This window comes from Diorhabda carinulata, chromosome 3, assembly GCF_026250575.1.
Source record: "Diorhabda carinulata isolate Delta chromosome 3, icDioCari1.1, whole genome shotgun sequence".
NCBI classification, from domain to species: domain Eukaryota; kingdom Metazoa; phylum Arthropoda; class Insecta; order Coleoptera; family Chrysomelidae; genus Diorhabda; species Diorhabda carinulata.
In genome coordinates this window covers 16,219,066-16,240,499 of record NC_079462.1, presented here as the reverse complement: position 1 = coordinate 16,240,499, position 21,434 = coordinate 16,219,066, and the positions used below count along the sequence as shown (strand labels likewise).

General features: G+C 30.9%; 1 protein-coding gene across 33 annotated transcripts in view; it reads left to right on the top strand.

The window, feature by feature from the left end:
* The window catches only part of LOC130891374 (tensin-1), a 115,464-nt gene extending 109,773 nt beyond the window's left edge, over nt 1-5,691 (top strand). For 22 of the 33 annotated variants that reach the window (XM_057796056.1, XM_057796064.1, XM_057796063.1 and 19 more), the window contains 5 exons: nt 57-119; nt 1,535-1,830; nt 1,891-2,191; nt 3,232-3,567; nt 4,675-5,691. In XM_057796056.1, the coding sequence (XP_057652039.1) occupies nt 57-119; nt 1,535-1,830; nt 1,891-2,191; nt 3,232-3,567; nt 4,675-4,834 (1,156 nt within the window). In that variant the 3' untranslated portion in view covers nt 4,835-5,691. The remainder of the gene's footprint in view (nt 1-56; nt 120-1,534; nt 1,831-1,890; nt 2,192-3,231; nt 3,568-4,674) is intronic. The other 11 variants (XM_057796044.1, XM_057796066.1, XM_057796062.1 and 8 more) reach the window with 1 other exon arrangement.
* Nucleotides 5,692-21,434: the final 15,743 nt, after the last annotated feature.

Here is a 21,434-nt window from a genome sequence, read left to right as displayed (position 1 = left end):
ACACAATTATTTATTAATTAAATACGAAAAGTTTTCATTTAATATTATATTTATAGAAGATTGAGTTACCCATCTTCAACTTTTAAAAACAATGTGAAGTGGTCCCTTTCTCCAGAAAGGTAAAGTAACAATTTATTCATTTTTTCGCTCAAAACAGCATGTCCTTGTCGTTATAATTGTTACATAATTCACAGCACTTTTCACAACCGTAGAAAAATATTATTTTTTCATCGTCGTATGAAAAAAAAAATGAAAAACAAACATAGTTTTCACAAAATTGCTACAAAACAATGTGGTCGTGATGGTGTAGTGGGATGCAGCTCTGCTACATAACTAAGTCGACGCGGGTTCAAACCCGTTGAATTGTTTTCCTGCGATGGAAATTAACTGGACAACCACAATAAAGTATGAAAAAAAAATTTAAAAAAATCTCTAATCAATAGACAGAAATAAAATCGACATAAACCTTCAGAAAGCGATAAAAATCAACAGAAATCGATATTCGAAGATAAAGAAATTGATAGAAATCGAAATTGAAGTTGTTTTAAACCGATAGAAAATGAATGAGATTAATACAAATATAATATCGAATACATAAAAATCGACAAAAAAGCAACATAATTAAAAAAAATGACAAATAGTTGACAGATATACAAAGAAATGATGATGATAACGATGATGATCAAAATAATTGCACATTTGTTTTTGCATGCAAATTGCACGTAGCACATAAATTTCCACAACAATTCGATAATTTTTTTATTAAAAACCTTTTTTCGTAATTATTTGCAAGTGGGTCCAGATTTGGCCATAAAAATTCGTTTTAAAATCAAAAATACAACCACTATAAAAAATCCAAAAATCATAAAATCATGATTCCGTTTTCTAAAACTATATTATGAATTTTTTCGAAAAATGTGTTTTTATGGAAATTATATAAAAAAAACCAAATAAATTGAAAAAAAAACAATTGATTATCATATTTGATCAATTTTTATGAATTATTGAAAAATTTTTAGGTTAGATTAGGTCATTGTAACGTTGCGTGAATTTCATGATGATTTAATGAATGTTTAAACATTTTTTTTGTTGATAGATTTCATTTATTTTTTTTTCATCAACCAAAAAGTGTTAAAATTTTGGTGAATATTTTTTGTTATAAATGTCTCCAAGTATTAACTCAAATTGGAAAAAAAATTATTTAAAATGTTAATTTTTTTATTCTCTATTAAGAAAAAACGGTGAAAATTTTGACTTTTTCGAAAAGTATAATAATTAAAAAAATGTTAAATTATGATATTAATTTGCTTTTTCTCAAATTTTTGGTTTTTCTATGTACTTTCCAATAAAAAAATTGCTATTTTTAATCACCAAATCACGAAATTTACGTTTCTTTAAATTCTTTATTATCTCGATTAAGTCGAAAAAAAGTAACCGAAGTGAATAAAACATGGCCTCCCACTTCCAAACATTCACCCCCTTTTCCCCCACTACACCCCATTTTTGAAAATTGGACATCACATTTTTGTTGTAGAAAGGACCGACCGACTTCCCCATCTGATATAACAAACACCGAATACTCCCACACAATAACCAATCGCAGTATTTCCGCGACCCCCACCTCAGGTTTCAGAGAAGATTATCAACACAGCCCCAAAAGTCCAACTTACAACGGCTCCTCCTCCCCCACCGTATATTACGGCACGACGTCGAGACGGAGTTCCACGACATCTAACAACGAATCCACTCACGAAGTTTCCGCGGCGAACGTTAAATTCGTCAGAGATACTTCGAAATTTTGGTACAAACCTTCCATCACGAGAGAACAAGGTTAATAACGATTTTAATCGGAAATATTCTTCCATCGAATATTATTTTAATTATTTGCAGCTATTTTGATGCTACGTGATCAACAACCCGGTACGTTCCTAGTGAGAGATTCTAATTCCTTTCCAGGAGCGTTCGGTTTAGCTTTGAAAGTGGCTACTATTCCATCGAACGTACAAAACAAAAGCGTTTCGTCCGATGATTTAATTCGACATTTTCTCATTGAACCTACGACTAGAGGTGTACGATTGAAAGGATGTCAAAACGAACCGGTTTTTAGTTCGTTATCCGCTTTAATATATCAACATTCTATCACACAGATGGCGCTACCTTGTAGATTGGTACTACCACAAGACGACTTGAGGTAAAAATCGATTAACTAATTGTTTAAAATCAAATCGAACACACTGTTTATACTTACAATACTTGAAATGAATTGATGCTCAAACAAAAACCTGGGGTCTAATTTGACTGGACTAATCTTATTCAGAAATTGAAGTAGTCCAGTCGAATATAATAAAAGATGAATATAAGATTTGTAGACGAGATATTTTTTAATGATGATAATCAATTGCCCTAAACGTTTTTTTTGAGTTTATTGACAAAATACGCGAATTTTGTCCAATTTTTCTCCACTTTCTTTCAAATTTACTTGAATATCATCAAATTCGGCGTAAATATGTAAAACACTAAAGTCTAATTTAACTAGACTAATATTCTGTAGAAACCGAAGTAGTCCAGTCGAATTTTAATAAAGAATGCTTAAAAGATTAGCAGACGAACACGTATTCGATATCTTTTTTCATTACTATGTAATTTAATAATTAAGTTCACTGCTCTTACATTCAACTTTAATTGTAATTCGACTGGACTACTATAGTTTCAACAGAGGATTAGTCCATTCAAATTAGACTTACATGTCAGACAATGGCTATTTTTCGGACGAAAATTCTAATTTAAATCATGAAACCAGCTAAATTATGATTTCATTTCGAAAAAGGTGAATTTTTTAAAAATTGAAAATAACAAACACGTATTTGATATCTTCTTTCATTACTAAGTAATTTATTTAATGAATTTATGACTCTTACCTCCAACCCTAATTATATTTCGACTGAATTACTACAGTTTCTAATGAAGATTAGTCCAGTGGAATTAGACTTTTGTGTTTTACATATTTACGCTGAATTCGACAATTTTCGCGTATTTTTTCATATTGCCGTACACAACGACATATCATCCGTCGTTATATTTTCAAGGTAAAATATTGTCCATTACTCTTACGTACACCTTCAATAGTAATTAGACTGAACTACTTCATTTTCTACATACAAATAGTCCAATCAACTTAGACGTAGTGAAAATATAATAATATAATAATGTTTTTTTTTTGTTATTGATTAGATATTCTGATCAAAATGGCGTTCAACAACAATCCCTATTTACTCAAGGAGCGGCTTGTAACGTGTTATATTTATCAACAATCGAAATGGAATCCTTAACAGGACCTCAGGCTATTAAGAAAGCGGTGATGCAGTTGTTCCAGAAGAATCCGCTTCCGGAAACGGCGGTGGTGCATTTTAAAGTTAGCGACCAAGGGGTTACTTTGACGGATAATAAAAGGAAATTGTTCTTCAGGAAACATTATCCCGTTAATATGGTGTCTTATTGCGGATTAGATCCCGACGAACATAGGTGGTTGGTTAACTCCGAAGATACGGGAGCTGCCAAAAGTTCCAAGTAAGTAATTTATTTTTTTTTAATTAAATTGAAATAAATAATCATTTTTGATATAATATCGAGTGAAATTTTATCAATGCCATTAAAAAAAAAAGATGAAAAAAAATTGAAAAAAATAATTTGAAAAACATTTTAAAGTTCCATTTTTATATTTTTGATTGGATTTTTCACTTTTTTGTATTCTAAATCGTTTTAGGGATGAAAGGGTGTGTTTTAGGGGAAAAGTGGTCTAGATGAAGTAAGGTTAAAATTTTATGCCCTACAACTTGTATTTGAAACTTTTTTTATATTTATTACATAACTCAAAAAATAACCTTTTGGACTACAATAATGATTAAAATCCGTTTTTGTCATTTTTAATAGATGGTTCGAAAATTTGTTTTTTTCTCAACGTCATTTATAAATTAAAAAAAAATTAATCCAATTCTTATATTTTCATTTTTTTTATTCTAAATCGTCTTCGGGGTAAAGGTAAAAAGATATTTTCGAAAATTTACCCAAAAATCGTATTTCATGGTAGTTTTCAATTTTTTTGCTCTCCTTCCGGGAGTTGAGAACTTTTTCATTTTGCCAACAAACATTTTAATTTCTCTCGTAGAATATGTGAATCATTCAAGGTTATACAAAATATTTCAAAATTTGACGTTAAATTAACAAACATTCCCTCGTAACAGACGAAAATCGATCATGAATTCGTTACCTACATCGAAATTTATAGTTTCATTGATAAACTTTCCTAAACCCCCCCCCCCGTAAATGTGAATCATTCAAGGATGTACAAATTATTTCAAAATTTTATTTTGAATTAACAAACATTACGATTCCCCTCGTAACAGACAAAAATCAATAATAAACTTTTATAATTACTCCTGTAGATGTAAATGATTCAAGGATGTACAAATTATTTAAAAATTTTATGTTAAATTAACAAACATTGCGATTCCACTCATAACAGACAAAAATCAATAATAAACTTTTCTAATTTCCCCCGTTAAAGATTTAAGAAAATTTGAATATATAAAAGTTGTTTCGACTTTTTTATTGTTAAATTCATGTTTTTATTTACGGTGTTATCGTTTATGGGTTTCAAGAAAATGTTTGTTCCAGTCGAATATTCGGATTCGTCGCCAGGAAGCAAAACGTCAACAATCCCGATAACCAGTGCCATCTATTTGCGGAATTAGAACCCGAACAACCCGCGACGGCCATTGTTAACTTCTTGAATAAAGTTCTGACATCCAGCGGCATCAAACCGAATATTATTTAAAAAAAAACATCACATGTTTCGTCACTCACAAAAAAATTAATTCCCTTGATGTCACATAAAGAAAAGAAGAAAAATAATAATAAAATGCCTAGTCCCTTTTTATTTAATATAATATATATGAACTTTATATTATATAAGATTTATTTTTATTTACAGTATGTATATATTTAAGAAAAAACTAAAAGCGTGCCTCAATTTTTTTTAATCGAGTTTAACATAGAAATAATTACATAAACTAAAAAATTTATCCATTTTTCTATGGTAAACTTATTATCATTTCATTTATTTTCGTATCCGGTGAAGTGCTTAAAATATTTGAAATATTAGCAACGTTCACGTCAAACATTTTATCAAATAAAAAAAAAACGATTCTACTGAAGCTGAAGTTTTTGTTATGAAAAATTAACAAAAATCCTTTAATTTTCGTTGATTCATACCAAGGTATCAGTAGAGTGCCTGTAACCGTTACCCATTCAACAATCTCGTTATTCGTTACCCATAACCGAAACAACTCGACCTCTAACTCGAATAGAGGCATAATAAAATAAAAAATTCCGCGCGCCATCTACCGATAACGTAAGCTTTCAACTATAGATACCTCCTATATGTAGAGATGAGAATTTGTTGACGTACACTCGCGGATATTTTTAAATTAGTTGTCAAATTAAATGATTGTAGTCGATGACTGAGTACACTAACGCGTTCGCTTAATCTCGTAGAAGATCGGGGGTATTATGAATCGCGAGAATCCTTTTATTAAAATTTTGCTAAATTATTTTCATTTGAATTTTAATTTGCTTTTTTAATACAGCTTATCGAGGTTTTTTCATTAAATATTTTAATAAATAAAAAACAAATTCGTCTTGAACACTAACAATTATTTACAAATATTGAAATCAGGGTAATATGTTCGTGGTTAAAATTTTATGTAATAGACATCACGGTTGCCATATTGTTATAGTTCACTTTCCAAACAAAGCTTGTGAGGTGGTGTGTGTTTTTTAAAAATTATTTAAAAAATGTTTGATTAATAGTAGTTTGTTTATTTTTTGCAAAATTTAAAAAAAATACGAAAAAAATCATAAATCACTAAATGTATACAATCCTCAACACAGTTAAAACTTTGTTTGTAAAGTGATCCCTAACAATGGCGGTGTATGACGTCAACACTTGTCTATTATTTTCAACGAATCTCTTATCAATTAAAAAATATACAAACTTCCCAATAAATATACAGGGTGTTCCTAACAACTATATTCTACATCATTTTTATTTCGAAACTATTTGCAACGTTGTAATAATTATTGTAGCTGATACGATAGATGACGCTGATTATGGGTCATTTCGAAGTTATTATTTGAAACGTCGGCCATATTGTTTTTGTGAACAAGATTTTATAAATAACGCAATATTTGTCCCCCAAGTCAATATGGCGGCTGGTTGTAACGTCATTCCGAAATGGCTCATAAAGTTCATAATTTTTTGCATTAAATTTTTAGTAAATAGTTTTGGCACAATATGATCATAGACAACGACAGTTTACACATGACAAATGATAAATTTGACATCCAGCACACGCACTATAAATGGAGGAAACGACAGTTGCGATCAAAGACAACACAACACACGATTGTTGACAGATGGCAGACATAATCATAGACAACACACAGAACAGTTTACAGTTTGTGAAAATGACATATATCTGAACAAATGACAGTTGATAGATAATGATCACGATGGATGACGTCCCTCCACTTCTTATGACGCACTTCCGTTTTAAAAACGACAAACCTAATCTAATCTTATCACCGAATGATTGAGAATGTTTAATCACTTTAAATAATTGTACATCGAAAAAATTACCAATCACATCATTACCGTCATCTATGAGAAGATATAAAAACAGATTTACACGATTGTTGGATACTACAATGTTGCCAGTAATGTAAAAATTCAGTGTTTCTACATACGTTTTTTACCGAGCAAACTCAAATTATTTTTCGACTGCCCTTGTAACATTCCGTATAAGAAACACTAACTATAACAGATGACTTTGACGCATCTATAATTATTTTCGAAACAACTCTATTTTTATTAGGACAACCGGTATAAAACCCACTCTGTATAACTTTATTAGGACAACCGGTATATTGATCAAATCAGAATATTTATTGGGATGATTGAGGCCGATGTTAATATATTTGTTTCTATTAGAAAATATTTTGTATAAGTACAAAAAAATAGTTTTAATCTATTTGCAAAATGTCAACAATCAAAAACAAATGTTAAATATTAAAAACGAAACTATTATAATAAATATATATATAATGGTGTATTTAAGAGAAATTCTATTAAAAATATATAAATACTAATAAATATTTTTGTTTTTTATTTATTCTAACCTAACCTATAACACTTAATAAACGAAAATAATATGAGATTTTTGAGATAAAAACGTGTAAATATAAAACTAATAATAATAAATATAATACTAAATGTGTAAAAAAATTAGAAGACTCCAAGTAAAGAAAAATTACAGTTCAACAATGATTCTATTAACAACGAAAAAAATATATACATTCAAAGGAAAAATGGGAATTGTTCTTGCAAATTAAAATTACCCAATTGATTCACGTTCACTCTTTCGTCCATATTGAAAATAATTAACTTTACGGTAGCCGGTACTACACGATGCGTGCTCTTTTGACCAGGGTACAAGAAGTACCTAACACTGAAAAGTTAGAACCAAGAATTGTGGTACAACTACACACCCTTCTACGTGTTTTATATGAAAAACCAAAGTTGCCAGTCCCATTTTACAAGAATAAATATCTGTTATAAGTTGTACATCACTTTTTTACTACGATTTCATTCTTCAGGTAAATTTAGGTAACGCTCCAATGTAGTACCGGCTTAACATAGAACATAAGATTATATACTCGATAGATCTGCCACTCTATATAAAATTTTAATGACAAAGACGATCCTAGCGACTCTCTCGAACTGGCTTCGTACCAAGAAAAAAGATTTCTATAATCAGAAATTTGATCTATGAGGATCCATAATAATTTCGCGGGAAATTTAAATGCTCAAAGCTAGTTATCGCATCAAATTGTGAATGAAACAAAATACTTTCATTTTGCTAACATTTCAAATTCAAATATTGTTGTTTACAAGAAAATACATATATAAATACCTGAAATTAAAATATTGTTTAAATGAAGTATTTTGTAATATATTTTGGTTTCATGTACAGTTTATGCGACAAACAGGACCAACCTTTTAAATTCCACAATTAAATGGTTCATATAAGATATAGGTAGATGTAATATTGAAAAACAGGATGATTATAATAATTTTTATTTTGTTTTTGACATTTTATAACTATATCCACAAACAAAAAAATTTGCACATGAAGGATTCGTATTCTTGCCATCCCAAAGAAATTTTCAATAGCATCTTGATTTAAGTTTCTAGCACTCAAATATTTGAATCCTTGCCTCAACTTTTGCCAAATGTACACAAATTCCACTCTACTTCCACTCTTCTTTGACGAGTCTATAAAATGAAATGAATTAAAACTGGCAGTGAATTGAGCCAAGTATCTAGATGTTTGGATGTGGCAGTGATAATTCCCTAAAGGATATAACTATACTCACCTGTCACAGTTGAGTGCCCTTCAAGTTTATCTGTTTCTATATTAGTCGATATTGATGGTTCCTACAGTATACTCGAGGAGCTTCCTACAAATTATATAAATTCATGACTTCAGGTTCAATTCAAATTTATTATATGGACAGTGTCAATAGTTGTGACTACAACTATTACAATTATATATAAAATATTGCCATTTTGAATTCATACTTAAGGGCTTGAAATAATCGCTTCTTTGTGTTTTTTTTGTTCCCTCTATTGATTCTAAAAAATGTCTCAATTAATCTCAATAGAAAAAGGAAATCATTAAGCAAAAATAAACTAATGGACATCTACATTATAGAAAATATACAATAACATTTATCTTTCACCTAAATTATTATTGAATAAACCTTTTGGTTATTAATATGAAATAAAAACATGAAGCCTATTCCCCAGATGTTAAACACATCAATCCATTTCTCTTTGTTTTCAAATAACTACCTGCTTATAACTGCCATATATGGTTGAGTCATGCCAATACCCAAAATGTACAATGATTCAAACAATTTAGCATCTTGATTACATGACTAGAAGAATTAACATGCAGATTTTTGTGGAAATAATATACTACAATTCATACCTACCTATCAGCCTTTTTGGAGTTGAAAATGAAGATGGTTGCTCCTGTACTCAAAAATATCATTTTTGAGTACAGTACCTACAAACAGAAATGACAATTCTTTTCTTCTGTATAACTTTTTACCAGAATTTATAAGAGGTTTATTGTCACAAAAATATAAGTACTTACCAGGTAAATGTAGAGTTGGCAGTGAAAGTTTTTTTAACCTGCCATTGGGGTTCAAAATTGGTTTAAAATGAATACCATTTATTCTATGTGATGATAATACTGTATCTACTCGCATTAACTTGGGGTTATTTATTCTTTGCAACCTCTGCAAACGTCTTCATTCGTAGGAATGGAATGTCTATAAAAAAGTAAAATAAGGATAAAATCTTTCAACATATTTAACCATTCAACAAAATGATTTCCCAAATACAAATTAATAAAGTTAGGAAGAATATAATAAATATTACTCTCACCTTATCGCTTGCTTATTCGTGCATCCTAGTACACAGCAGGCCTTTACTTGTTTACTCACGCACAATTCGCAACAAATAATAGCTTCAACTGCACAAAAATGCAAATAGCTAATAAGATTTTATACACGTTTGCAAGATGAACGTTGTTCATTCAATAATCTTGGTTGCATCTCGATGCATGATTGCAACTTTGTTTCAGAATCCAGATTGACAATCATTTAAAAATAAAACACCAAAAAGTAAGCTTTTAGATAGATGTAAACCGGCAACATAGATGGCGTTGAAAATCGTCCTGAACTTCTCCTATTCCAGTGTACAGGCCCTTTGACAAGGTATGAAACAGTGCAATTGCAGAAATTATGAAAAAGACAATGTGTGTTTAACAAATGTCATTGTAAAAAAGCTAACGTTTTATGTAATTCCAGATGTCACAGTTCTCTGACATGTTGTAATAAATGAACATTTTTTACTGCTGATTATTTTATTTTGCTACTACACGGGACATACATAGCTATTAACATTAAACGTAAATACATGATACCACACAATTATTAGTGAATTTTCTTTTCTTGCCTCTCACTCCATGGATACAGAACGAGCTACCGCCAAGACCCACCAATCAGGGCCGGTTCATAGCTCTACGGATCACTTATTCTAGGATTTACAGACGGTGACAAAGCTAATTGACTCGTAGAAAACTTTGAGCGAGTACACGTACACCACATGACTGAAAATTTCGGGGATGAAAAAATAGAATTCCTAGATAATAATATATACACTCAAATTAAAAATGAAACTATAAATATAGATGAGATAGAATTAAGATTGCAACAATTAAAAATACAAAAATTATTGTCCAAACAGCCTACTACCAAGTCTCAGCAAAATTTTTGAAATTATAATACATCGATATTTAGTTTCATCTGACACAAAGAATATTCATTGATATCTAAAATTTCATGTGTGGGTGCCGCAGGTAGGAATTTCAGGATGTATAATTTGCTTAAAACTAATTCACATACTTTTCACCTTCTGTTCTCCTGACACTACTTTTTCGTAGATTTTGACTCCGTGGGTAGAGACATGAGTACTGTGGTTAACAACCAAATAACTACGCTCTACGGATCACTTATTCTAGCATTTACAGACGATAACAAAGCTAATGTACTCGTAGAAAGCTTTGAGTGAGTACACGTACACCACATGACTGAAAATGACGGGGGTGAAAAAAGAGAATTCCTAGATAATAATATATACATTCAAATTAAAAATTAAACTATAAATATCGATGAGATAGAATTAATATTGCAACAATTAAAAATAGAAAACCTAGGAAAACGCCATGACAGAATACAAAATATCTTTTACCCAAAAAAGCAATAGTACTAATGTTTATTATAAATATTTGCATGAAAACATGAAGTATCCTGACTTCATGAAAGAAGTCATTGTATTACTGGCATTTCCCAAACCTAGCAAAGACTCTTCCCAAAAAATTATCGTTCAATAGCCTACTACCAAGTCTCAGCAAAATTTTTGAAACTATAATACAGGTATGGCAACCTTTGACATGCTGAGGGCCAAATTTTAGCGTGCAAAACGTTCGCGGGCCGCGTTTAAAAGTACTTAGTGCATTTTAAAGTAGTGATAATATTTTTTTGCGATAGATATTAGGCATGAAATAATACGACAATGTTATTATTGTATTATGTATTTATTATTGACATGTATGTGTATATTGACAATGTGATTATTGTATTTATTAAAATAGCAAAATGAAATTTTAAAAAATGGTACATTATTATTAAATAGTTACATTTGCAATTGTTACAAACTATAAAAGTTAAATACACTGAAATCAATGAGACACTTGAGCTTGAATTTGGGAAACTAATCCATCCATGAATTCCACTATACAAAGACGTAAAGAATTTTCCAAATTATCGTCAGTCAGTCTTGTACGATGTGTTGATTTATTAACTTTCATCAATGAAAAGACCTGTTCAAATTTATAAGTACTGCCAAACGCAGGAATCAATCTTCTTGCGAATTTTCTAAGCTGCGAAAAATTGACTTCTTCTAGGTATTTGTACAGGTATTTCTTCTAGCATTTTGTACATTACATTTTGCAGGAGTAGCTAATAAATTGAAACATTCTTCTGTTTTTGAAGTCGCTAAATCTGTTCGAAAATTGTTCCGACAGTAACTTGAGTTCTTCAGCATATTGAGCATAAGCAATATTTTCATAAGCAGAGAGCGTGTTGAAATGGTAACTGTTACCAGACTGCATCTGTGACTCCCACACGCTTTCAAATGGCTGTACAAATCAATCAATTTAACTGTCCTTGTTTTTGAAGTTTCAAATTTAAATCATTCAAATAGCCTGTAAGCAGAAATGCTAAATCACATATCCATTTTGGGTCACTCAATTCAGTTAGTGGCTTATCTTTTATTTACATAAAGTCTGCTATCTCATATCAAGCTCGTAAAACCGCTTCAACATTTTTCCTTTGCTCATCCATCTTTAACTTTTAAGCCCTCGGGATCGAATAAAATTGATGGTTTTTACTACCACATTCATAACATTGGGGAGTCGAATGGACTTAGAACACAAGTTCTGTTGGTGGATAATGCAATGAAAGACTATCAAATCATCCTTTTGCACATTTAATTCTGTTGCTTTTCCATTCAAAATTCCGATGAAACCTTTTCGTAAGCCGACCATAGAAGGTGCACCATCAGTTCATACTCCAATTAATTATGACCATGGCAGGCCAAAACTTGTGAATACCTTTTGAACTTTATTAAAAATATCACTGTCAGTGAGTGCTGTGTAGCATGCTTAGTTGAGTAATGCCTCTTTATATTGAATTCAGATTTTCCATGGAACCATAAATACTTTTTAGTATTACCACAAATGAGTAATATTTTTAACATGAAATTTTAGATAATATTGAATATTTTTTGTAACAGATTTTCTTTGCCAATTAACACTTTCTAGTTTTTATGACGAGAAGATAGAATTACTGGCATCAATGGTTGTTAACGATATCTGACCAAGTTAGATGAAAACTCACTAAAATATATGAGAATTGATTATATTCGACTTCAAATTAGGAAGATAGAATTTGACAATTTTCAATCAACACAAAGTGACAATCGACTTAAACTAGCATCAAAGGTTGTCAATCGACGATATCTGACCAAGTTAGATGCAAACTCACTAAAATATATGATAATTGATTATATTCGACTTCAAATTAGGAAGATAGAATTTGACAATTTTCAATCAACACAAAGTGACAATCGACCTAAACTGGCATCAATGGTTGTTAATCGATGATATCTGACCAAGTTAGATGCAGACTCACTCACAATATGAGAATTGATTATATTCGACTTCAAATTAGGAAGATAGAATTTGACAATTTTCAATGAACACAAAGTGACAATCGACCTAAACTGGAATAAATGGTGGTAAATCGACGAATAGTACTCATGTCTCTACCCACGGAGACAAAAATCTCCGAAAAAGTAGTATCAGGAGAACAGAAGGTGAAAGACATGTGAATTTGTTTTATTCAAATTATACATCCTGAATTTCCTACCTGCGGTCCCCACACATGAAATTTTATATAATAATGAATATTCTTTGTGTCAGATTTACCATAGATCCATAAATACTTTTTAGTATTACCACAAGTGAGTAATATTTTTAACATGAAATTTTAGATAATATTGAACATTTTTTGTAACAGATTTTCTTTGCCAATTAACACTTTCTAGAATTTATGACGAGAAGATAGAATTACTGGCTTCAATGGTTGTTAACGATATCTGACCAAGTTAGATGCAAACTCACTAAAATATATGATAATTGATTATATTCGACTTCAAATTAGGAAGATAGAATTTGACAATTTTCAATCAACACAAAGTGACAATCGACCTAAACTGGCATCAATGGTTGTTAATCGATGATATCTGACCAAGTTAGATGCAGACTCACTCACAATATGAGAATTGATTATATTCGACTTCAAATTAGGAAGATAGAATTTGACAATTTTCAATGAACACAAAGTGACAATCGACCTAAACTGGAATAAATGGTGGTAAATCGACGAATAGTACTCATGTCTCTACCCACGGAGACAAAAATCTCCGAAAAAGTAGTATCAGGAGAACAGAAGGTGAAAGACATGTGAATTTGTTTTATTCAAATTATACATCCTGAATTTCCTACCTGCGGTCCCCACACATGAAATTTTATATAATAATGAATATTCTTTGTGTCAGATTTACCATAGATCCATAAATACTTTTTAGTATTACCACAAGTGAGTAATATTTTTAACATGAAATTTTAGATAATATTGAACATTTTTTGTAACAGATTTTCTTTGCCAATTAACACTTTCTAGAATTTATGACGAGAAGATAGAATTACTGGCTTCAATGGTTGTTAACGATATCTGACCAAGTTAGATGCGAACTCACTTAAATATATGAGAATTGATTATTTCGACTTCAAATTAGGAAGATAGAATTTGACAATTTTCAATCAACACAAAGTGACAATCGACCTAAACTGGCATAAATGGTGGTAAATCGACGAATAGTACTCATGTCTCAACCCACGGAGACAAAAATCTCCGAAAAAGTAGTATCAGGAGAACAGAAGGTGAAAGGCATTTGAATTTGTTTTATTCAAATTATACATCGTGAATTTCCTACGTGCGGTCCCCACACATGAAATTTTATATAATAATGAATAGTCTTTGTGTCAGATTTACCATAGATCCATAAATACTTTTTAGTACTACCACAAGTGAGTAATATTTTTAACATGAAATTTTAGATAATATTGAACATTTTTTGTAACAGATGTTCTTTGCCGATTAACACTTTCTAGTATTTATGACGAGCAGATAGAATTACTGACATCAATGGTTGTTAACGACATCTGACCAAGTTAGATGCAAACTCACTCAAATATATGAGAATGGATTATATTCGACTTCAAATTAGGAAGATAGAATTTGACAATTTTCAATCAACACAAAGTGACAATCGACCTAAACTGGCATAAATGGTGGTAAATCGACGAATAGTACTCATGTCTCAACCCACGGAGACAAAAATCTCCGAAAAAGTAGTATCAGGAGAACAGAAGGTGAAAGGCATTTGAATTTGTTTTATTCAAATTATACATCGTGAATTTCCTACGTGCGGTCCCCACACATGAAATTTTATATAATAATGAATAGTCTTTGTGTCAGATTTACCATAGATCCATAAATACTTTTTAGTACTACCACAAGTGAGTAATATTTTTAACATGAAATTTTAGATAATATTGAACATTTTTTGTAACAGATGTTCTTTGCCGATTAACACTTTCTAGTATTTATGACGAGAAGATAGAATTACTGACATCAATGGTTGTTAACGACATCTGACCAAGTTAGATGCAAACTCACTCAAATATATGAGAATGGATTATATTCGACTTCAAATTAGGAAGATAGAATTTGACAATTTTCAATCAACACAAAGTGACAATCGACCTAAACTGGCATAAATGGTTGTTAATCGACGATATCTGACCAAGTTAGATGCAAACTCACTAAAATATATAAGAATTGATGATATTCAACTCAATTTAGGAAGATAGACTTTGACAATTTTCAATCAACACAAAGTGACAAACGACTTAAACTAGCATCAATGGTTGTCAATCGACGATATCTGATCAAGTTAGATGCAAACTCACTTAAATATATGAGAATTGATTATATTCGACTTCAAATTAGGAAGACAGAATTTGACAATTTTCAATCACACAAAGTGACAATCGACTTAAACTAGCATCAATGGTTGTTAATCGACGATATCTGACCAAGTTAGATGCAAACTCACTAAAATATATAAGAATTGATGATATTCAACTCAATTTAGGAAGATAGACTTTGACAATTTTCAATCAACACAAAGTGACAATCGACCTAAACTGGCATAAATGGTGGTAAATCGACGAATAGTACTCATGTCTCTACCCACGGAGACAAAAATCTCCGAAAAAGTAGTATCAGGAGAACAGAAGGTGGAAGACATGTGAATTTGTTTTATTCAAATTATACATCCTGAATTTTCTACCTGCGGTCCCCACACATGAAATTTTAGATAATAATGAATATTCTTTGTGTCAGATTTGCCATAGATCCATAAATACTTTTTAGTATCACCACAAGTGAGTAATATTTTTAACATGAAATTTTAGATAATATTGAATATTTTTTGTAACAGATTTTCTTTGCCAATTAACACTTTCTAGTTTTTATGACGAGAAGATAGAATTACTGACATCAATGGTTGTTAACGACATTTGACCAAGTTAGATGCAAACTCACTCAAATATATGAGAATGGATTATATTCGACTTCAAATTAGGAAGATAGAATTTGACAATTTTCAATCAACACAAAGTGACAATCGACCTAAACTGGCATAAATGGTGGTAAATCGACGAATAGTACTCATGTCTCAACCCACGGAGACAAAAATTTCCGAAAAAGTAGTATCAGGAGAACAGAAGGTGAAAGGCATTTGAATTTGTTTTATTCAAATTATACATCGTGAATTTCCTACGTGCGGTCCCCACACATGAAATTTTATATAATAATGAATAGTCTTTGTGTCAGATTTACCATAGATCCATAAATACTTTTTAGTACTACCACAAGTGAGTAATATTTTTAACATGAAATTTTAGATAATATTGAACATTTTTTGTAACAGATGTTCTTTGCCGATTAACACTTTCTAGTATTTATGACGAGAAGATAGAATTACTGACATCAATGGTTGTTAACGACATCTGACCAAGTTAGATGCAAACTCACTCAAATATATGAGAATGGATTATATTCGACTTCAAATTAGGAAGATAGAATTTGACAATTTTCAATCAACACAAAGTGACAATCGACCTAAACTGGCATAAATGGTTGTTAATCGACGATATCTGACCAAGTTAGATGCAAACTCACTAAAATATATAAGAATTGATGATATTCAACTCAATTTAGGAAGATAGACTTTGACAATTTTCAATCAACACAAAGTGACAAACGACTTAAACTAGCATCAATAGTTGTCAATCGACGATATCTGATCAAGTTAGATGCAAACTCACTTAAATATATGAGAATTGATTATATTCGACTTCAAATTAGGAAGACAGAATTTGACAATTTTCAATCACACAAAGTGACAATCGACTTAAACTAGCATCAATGGTTGTTAATCGACGATATCTGACCAAGTTAGATGCAAACTCACTAAAATAGATAAGAATTGATGATATTCAACTCAATTTAGGAAGATAGACTTTGACAATTTTCAATCAACACAAAGTGACAATCGACCTAAACTGGCATAAATGGTGGTAAATCGACGAATAGTACTCATGTCTCTACCCACGGAGACAAAAATCTCCGAAAAAGTAGTATCAGGAGAACAGAAGGTGGAAGACATGTGAATTTGTTTTATTCAAATTATACATCCTGAATTTTCTACCTGCGGTCCCCACACATGAAATTTTAGATAATAATGAATATTCTTTGTGTCAGATTTGCCATAGATCCATAAATACTTTTTAGTATTACCACAAGTGAGTAATATTTTTAACATGAAATTTTAGATAATATTGAATATTTTTTGTAACAGATTTTCTTTGCCAATTAACACTTTCTAGTTTTTATGACGAGAAGATAGAATTACTGACATCAATGGTTGTTAACGACATCTGACCAAGTTAGATGCAAACTCACTCAAATATATGAGAATGGATTATATTTGACTTCAAATTAGGAAGATAGAATTTGACAATTTTCAATCAACACAAAGTGACAATCGACCTAAACTGGCATAAATGGTTGTTAATCGACGATATCTGACCAAGTTAGATGCAAACTCACTAAAATATATAAGAATTGATGATATTCAACTCAATTTAGGAAGATAGACTTTGACAATTTTCAATCAACACAAAGTGACAAACGACTTAAACTAGCATCAATAGTTGTCAATCGACGATATCTGATCAAGTTAGATGCAAACTCACTTAAATATATGAGAATTGATTATATTCGACTTCAAATTAGGAAGACAGAATTTGACAATTTTCAATCACACAAAGTGACAATCGACTTAAACTAGCATCAATGGTTGTTAATCGACGATATCTGACCAAGTTAGATGCAAACTCACTAAAATATATAAGAATTGATGATATTCAACTCAATTTAGGAAGAGAGACTTTGACAATTTTCAATCAACACAAAGTGACAATCGACCTAAACTGGCATAAATGGTGGTAAATCGACGAATAGTACTCATGTCTCTACCCACGGAGACAAAAATCTCCGAAAAAGTAGTATCAGGAGAACAGAAGGTGGAAGACATGTGAATTTGTTTTATTCAAATTATACATCCTGAATTTTCTACCTGCGGTCCCCACACATGAAATTTTAGATAATAATGAATATTCTTTGTGTCAGATTTGCCATAGATCCATAAATACTTTTTAGTATTACCACAAGTGAGTAATATTTTTAACATGAAATTTTAGATAATATTGAATATTTTTTGTAACAGATTTTCTTTGCCAATTAACACTTTCTAGTTTTTATGACGAGAAGATAGAATTACTGACATCAATGGTTGTTAACGACATTTGACCAAGTTAGATGCAAACTCACTCAAATATATGAGAATGGATTATATTCGACTTCAAATTAGGAAGATAGAATTTGACAATTTTCAATCAACACAAAGTGACAATCGACCTAAACTGGCATAAATGGTGGTAAATCGACGAATAGTACTCATGTCTCAACCCACGGAGACAAAAATTTCCGAAAAAGTAGTATCAGGAGAACAGAAGGTGAAAGGCATTTGAATTTGTTTTATTCAAATTATACATCGTGAATTTCCTACGTGCGGTCCCCACACATGAAATTTTATATAATAATGAATAGTCTTTGTGTCAGATTTACCATAGATCCATAAATACTTTTTAGTACTACCACAAGTGAGTAATATTTTTAACATGAAATTTTAGATAATATTGAACATTTTTTGTAACAGATGTTCTTTGCCGATTAACACTTTCTAGTATTTATGACGAGAAGATAGAATTACTGACATCAATGGTTGTTAACGACATCTGACCAAGTTAGATGCAAACTCACTCAAATATATGAGAATGGATTATATTCGACTTCAAATTAGGAAGATAGAATTTGACAATTTTCAATCAACACAAAGTGACAATCGACCTAAACTGGCATAAATGGTTGTTAATCGACGATATCTGACCAAGTTAGATGCAAACTCACTAAAATATATAAGAATTGATGATATTCAACTCAATTTAGGAAGATAGACTTTGACAATTTTCAATCAACACAAAGTGACAAACGACTTAAACTAGCATCAATAGTTGTCAATCGACGATATCTGATCAAGTTAGATGCAAACTCACTTAAATATATGAGAATTGATTATATTCGACTTCAAATTAGGAAGACAGAATTTGACAATTTTCAATCACACAAAGTGACAATCGACTTAAACTAGCATCAATGGTTGTTAATCGACGATATCTGACCAAGTTAGATGCAAACTCACTAAAATATATAAGAATTGATGATATTCAACTCAATTTAGGAAGATAGACTTTGACAATTTTCAATCAACACAAAGTGACAATCGACCTAAACTGGCATAAATGGTGGTAAATCGACGAATAGTACTCATGTCTCTACGCACGGAGACAAAAATCTCCGAAAAAGTAGTATCAGGAGAACAGAAGGTGGAAGACATGTGAATTTGTTTTATTCAAATTATACATCCTGAATTTTCTACCTGCGGTCCCCACACATGAAATTTTAGATAATAATGAATATTCTTTGTGTCAGATTTGCCATAGATCCATAAATACTTTTTAGTATTACCACAAGTGAGTAATATTTTTAACATGAAATTTTAGATAATATTGAATATTTTTTGTAACAGATTTTCTTTGCCAATTAACACTTTCTAGTTTTTATGACGAGAAGATAGAATTACTGACATCAATGGTTGTTAACGACATCTGACCAAGTTAGATGCAAACTCACTCAAATATATGAGAATGGATTATATTTGACTTCAAATTAGGAAGATAGAATTTGACAATTTTCAATCAACACAAAGTGACAATCGACCTAAACTGGCATAAATGGTTGTTAATCGACGATATCTGACCAAGTTAGATGCAAACTCACTAAAATATATAAGAATTGATGATATTCAACTCAATTTAGGAAGATAGACTTTGACAATTTTCAATCAACACAAAGTGACAAACGACTTAAACTAGCATCAATGGTTGTCAATCGACGATATCTGATCAAGTTAGATGCAAACTCACTCAAATATATGAGAATTGATTATATTCGAGTTCAATTTAGGAAGATAGAATTTGACAATTTTCAATCAACAAAAAGTGACAATCGACTTAAACTAGCATCAATGGTTGTTAATCGATGATACCTGACCAAGTTAGATGCAGACTCACTCAAATATATGAGAATTGATTATATTCGACTTAAACACAATTTTCAATCAACACAAAGTGACAATCGACCTAAACTGGCATCAATGGTTGTTAATCGATGATATCTGACCAAGTTAGATGCAGACTCACTCACAATATGAGAATTGATTATATTCGACTTCAAATTAGGAAGATAGAATTTGACAATTTTCAATCAACACAAAGTGACAATCGACCTAAACTGGCATCAATGGTTGTTAATCGAAGATTTCTGACCAAGTTAGATGCAAACTCACTCAAATATCTGAGAATTGATTATATTCGACTTCAACACAATTTTCAATCAACACAAAGTGACAATCGACCTAAACTGGCATCAATGGTTGTTAATCGATGATATCTGACCAAGTTAGATGCAGACTCACTCAAATATATGAGAATTGATTATATTCGACTTAAACACAATTTTCAATCAACACAAAGTGACAATCGACCTAAACTGGCATCACTGGTTGTTAATCGATGATATCTGACCAAGTTAGATGCAGACTCACTCACAATATGAGAATTGATTATATTCGACTTCAAATTAGGAAGATAGAATTTGACAATTTTCAATGAACACAAAGTGACAATCGACCTAAACTGGAATAAATGGTGGTAAATCGACGAATAGTACTCATGTCTCTACCCATGGAGAAAAAATCTCCGAAAAAGTAGCATCAGAAGAACAGAAGGTGGAAGACATGTGAATTTGTTTTATTCAAATTATACATCCTGAATTTTCTACCTGCGGTCCCCACACATGAAATTTTATATAATAATGAATATTCTTTGTGTCAGATTTACCATAGATCCATAAATACTTTTTAGTATTACCACAAGTGAGTAATATTTTTAACATGAAATTTCAGATAATATTGAACATTTTTTGTAACAGATTTTCTTTGCCAATTAACACTTTCTAGTATTTATGACGAGAAGATAGAATTACTGGGTTCAATGGTTGTTAACGATATCTGACCAAGTTAGATGCGAACTCACTTAAATATATGAGAATTGATTATATTCGACTTCAAATTAGGAAGATAGAATTTGACAATTTTCAATCAACACAAAGTGACAATCGACCTAAACTGGCATAAATGGTGGTAAATCGACGAATAGTACTCATGTCTCTACCCATGGAGAAAAAATCTCCGAAAAAGTAGCATCAGAAGAACAGAAGGTGGAAGACATGTGAATTTGTTTTATTCA